Source organism: Myotis brandtii, unplaced genomic scaffold (genome assembly GCF_000412655.1).
Source record: "Myotis brandtii unplaced genomic scaffold, ASM41265v1 scaffold5042, whole genome shotgun sequence".
NCBI lineage: Eukaryota > Metazoa > Chordata > Mammalia > Chiroptera > Vespertilionidae > Myotis > Myotis brandtii.
In genome coordinates this window covers 47,024-49,898 of record NW_005369226.1, presented here as the reverse complement: position 1 = coordinate 49,898, position 2,875 = coordinate 47,024, and the positions used below count along the sequence as shown (strand labels likewise).

Sequence of the window (2,875 nt, the reverse complement as noted above, 5' to 3'; positions counted from 1 at the left end):
GGGGGGGGGGGGGGGGGAGCAGTTTGGAGTGAGCAGGGCAGCAGGGGAAGAGTTGGGTATTAGCAGGCCTTTGGCGAGGGAAGGTAGGGGCGAACAGGCCAGCTGGGGGGGGGCAGTTTGGGGTGATCAGGCTGGCGGGGAAGGTGGATTTGGGGACAAGCAGGCCGGCAGTGGGGTGGGGGGTGGCAGTTGGGGGTGAGCAGGCCGGCAGGCAGAGTGGTTCCAGGCAATCAGGCAGGCAGGCAGGCAGGTGAGCGGTTAAAAGCCAGCAGTCCCGGATTGCAAGAGGGATGTCCAACTGCTGGTTTAGGCACGATCCCTGTAAACTAGCAGTAGGACATCCTTCGAGGGGTCCCAAATTGCAGAGGATGCAGGCCAGGCTGAGGAACACACCCTCCCCCATGCACGAATTTCGTGCACCGCGCCACTAGTTTCTTAAATAATAAGATTTGAAAGTCAAAATTACTCCTGGACCCATAAGCTGCAGAATGGATGTTGTGTTAGCAGGCCTGAAAACATTAATCTCATTGTACATCTCCATCAGAGTTCTTGAGTGACTGGGTACATTGTCATATTTTGAAATAAATTTATTGTTTTTCTGAACAGTAGATGTCATCAGTGGGCTCAAAACATTCAGCAAATCATGATATCATCCCAGCTTTGTTTTTCCAGAGTAGATTTAGCATAATACTTAAAATTCTAGTTTTTCAAAACGGTAAATGACCGTTTGCTTCAACTTAAGGTCACCAGCTGCATTAATCCTTAAGTAGACAGTCATCCCTATTCCAATGCTGGAGTTGAGGTCATGTGACAAACAGCCCAACTAGATGGTGGAAGGGAAGTTCATAAAAGGAAAAAGTGGGATTCTGTTATTAGCCAAGAGAAGAAAGAATACTAGACAGTAATATCAACTACCGACAGTATTTTAACACTTTCCCAAATAACTCACAGTAAAAGTCATAGACACTGTTTTTAGCCATCTTAAAAGAGAGAGCCACTGCATGACTAATGTGTAGGCTCATCAAAAATATTTTTAAAAAACAACTACAAATTATGCCCTGGCTGGTTTGGCTCAATGGATTGAGCATCAGCCTGGGGACGGAAGGGTCCCAGGTTTGATTCCGGTCAAGAGCTTGATTCCCGGCTCTGGTCAGGGGCTCATGTGAAGGCAACCAATTGATGTGTCTCTCTCACATCGATGTTTCTCTCTTTCTCTCCCCTTCCTTTCCACTCTCTCTAAAAATCAATAGAAAAATATCCTCGGATGAGGATTAACAAAAAACAACAACAAAAACTACAAATTTTGAGGTATCTGAAACAAAAGTGTTCATGGATTCAAAACTTTACTGTTCAGCCCCGCCAGTGTGGCTCAGTGATTGAGCATCAACCTCTGAACCAGAAGGTCACAACTGGATTCCAGTCAGGGCACATGCCTGTGTTGCGGGCTCAATCACCACTGCAGAGCATGCAGGAGGCAGCCAATCAATGAGTCTCTTTCATCATTGATATTTCTCTACTTCCCCCTCCCTTCCTTTTTGAAATCAATAGGAGTATTTTTTAAATAATGAGAGAAGTGATTAAAAGGACAAAACAAACGTTTTTTGAAAGTACAAAAGAAAATTTAGAGATAAGGGAATATTTTTTTAGTGTACACAGACTCAAGTCCAGAATCAAAAGTTCAGCATCTTATCCAGAAATAATAAGAATTCTTCAGATGTCCTGAACATACACTGTTTCACAGCATTTAAAATTTTTTGTAAGATGTCCCTAGCAGAATTATCTTAAGACAAAGAAGCAGAAGAGAATTCCTGCTCCACTTCCATTAGGTGGACCCCCAGCACTACACCAACTCCTCTTAGACATTTTCAGAGATGTTCATAAATCTTAGAAGGTTTCCAATTGCTGGACCCACTCCATAATCCCAAGCTTGACCCATTTTCTATCTTTTTAAACATCTGTCTTTTATTTCTGTTATTTCAGATCTTTGACTTTTCTCTCACTACGGAAGAAATGAAGACCATCGAAACCTTGAATAGAGATCTCCGCTTAGTGCGTATGGACGAGTGAGTTCTGGGGGATCCTTAGTCAGGTACCACCCAGCGGTGTTAGATTGAAAAGCATCACCAAGTGAGCTCTTATGAACCTGGACCTATGTCCACAGAAAGCACAAGGGTAAAGGCCACTGGGCAGTATATTCTGAATATTAAATTGGTCTGGGTAAATTACATTCATTCTAGAAACTCCCTGTAAATCTACATTTTTATTTAAAAGAGGATTTCTGGCATTTATATCACATCCTATGACAGGTTAAGGCATGGCATGCTAAAGACCTTAAGAAGAATTTAGTCATAGTGTATAAATAATACAATTCAAATTAATACAATCACACCACAATTATTCAAACACCATATGTGTTTCTTCCTAAAAATCAAAGTGATGCATGAATCAATAAAAAATACTTCCTGAGACAGATACATGGGAGTGTAGTAGAAAGAGCATCAAGTTGAGAGCCAAGAAACTAGTTTTATTTTATTTATTGTTGACACTATTACAGATGTACTCATTCCCCCCTTTACCCACCTCCACCCAGCTCAGACCGCACACCCTCCTCTCTCTGGCCATCACCATACTGTTGTCTGTATCCATGGGCTATGTATATATGTTCTTTGACTAATCAAGAAATTAGTTTTAGATGAATGCTCACCTATAAGATTTGAAACTTCTAGTTCCACCATTCTAGCTCCATCCATCTACAAGTAAAATTCCTAACACTTCTTCAAATGTTGCCAGATTCAGTTATTTAATGGGGTAGCCCTTTATTCTCTAAACAAGAGGCCCGGTGCACAAAAATTTGTGCACTCGGGAGGGAGGGGGG

General features: G+C 42.2%; 1 protein-coding gene across 1 annotated transcript in view; it reads left to right on the top strand.

Annotated features, from left to right (window-relative positions):
- The window catches only part of LOC102246475 (3-oxo-5-beta-steroid 4-dehydrogenase-like), a gene marked incomplete at its 5' end in the record, with an annotated part of 28,310 nt that overhangs the window by 20,920 nt on the left and 4,515 nt on the right, over positions 1 to 2,875 (top strand). The window contains one exon of the mRNA XM_005877049.2: positions 1,981 to 2,063. Coding sequence (XP_005877111.2) covers positions 1,981 to 2,063 — 83 coding nt within the window. The remainder of the gene's footprint in view (positions 1 to 1,980; positions 2,064 to 2,875) is intronic.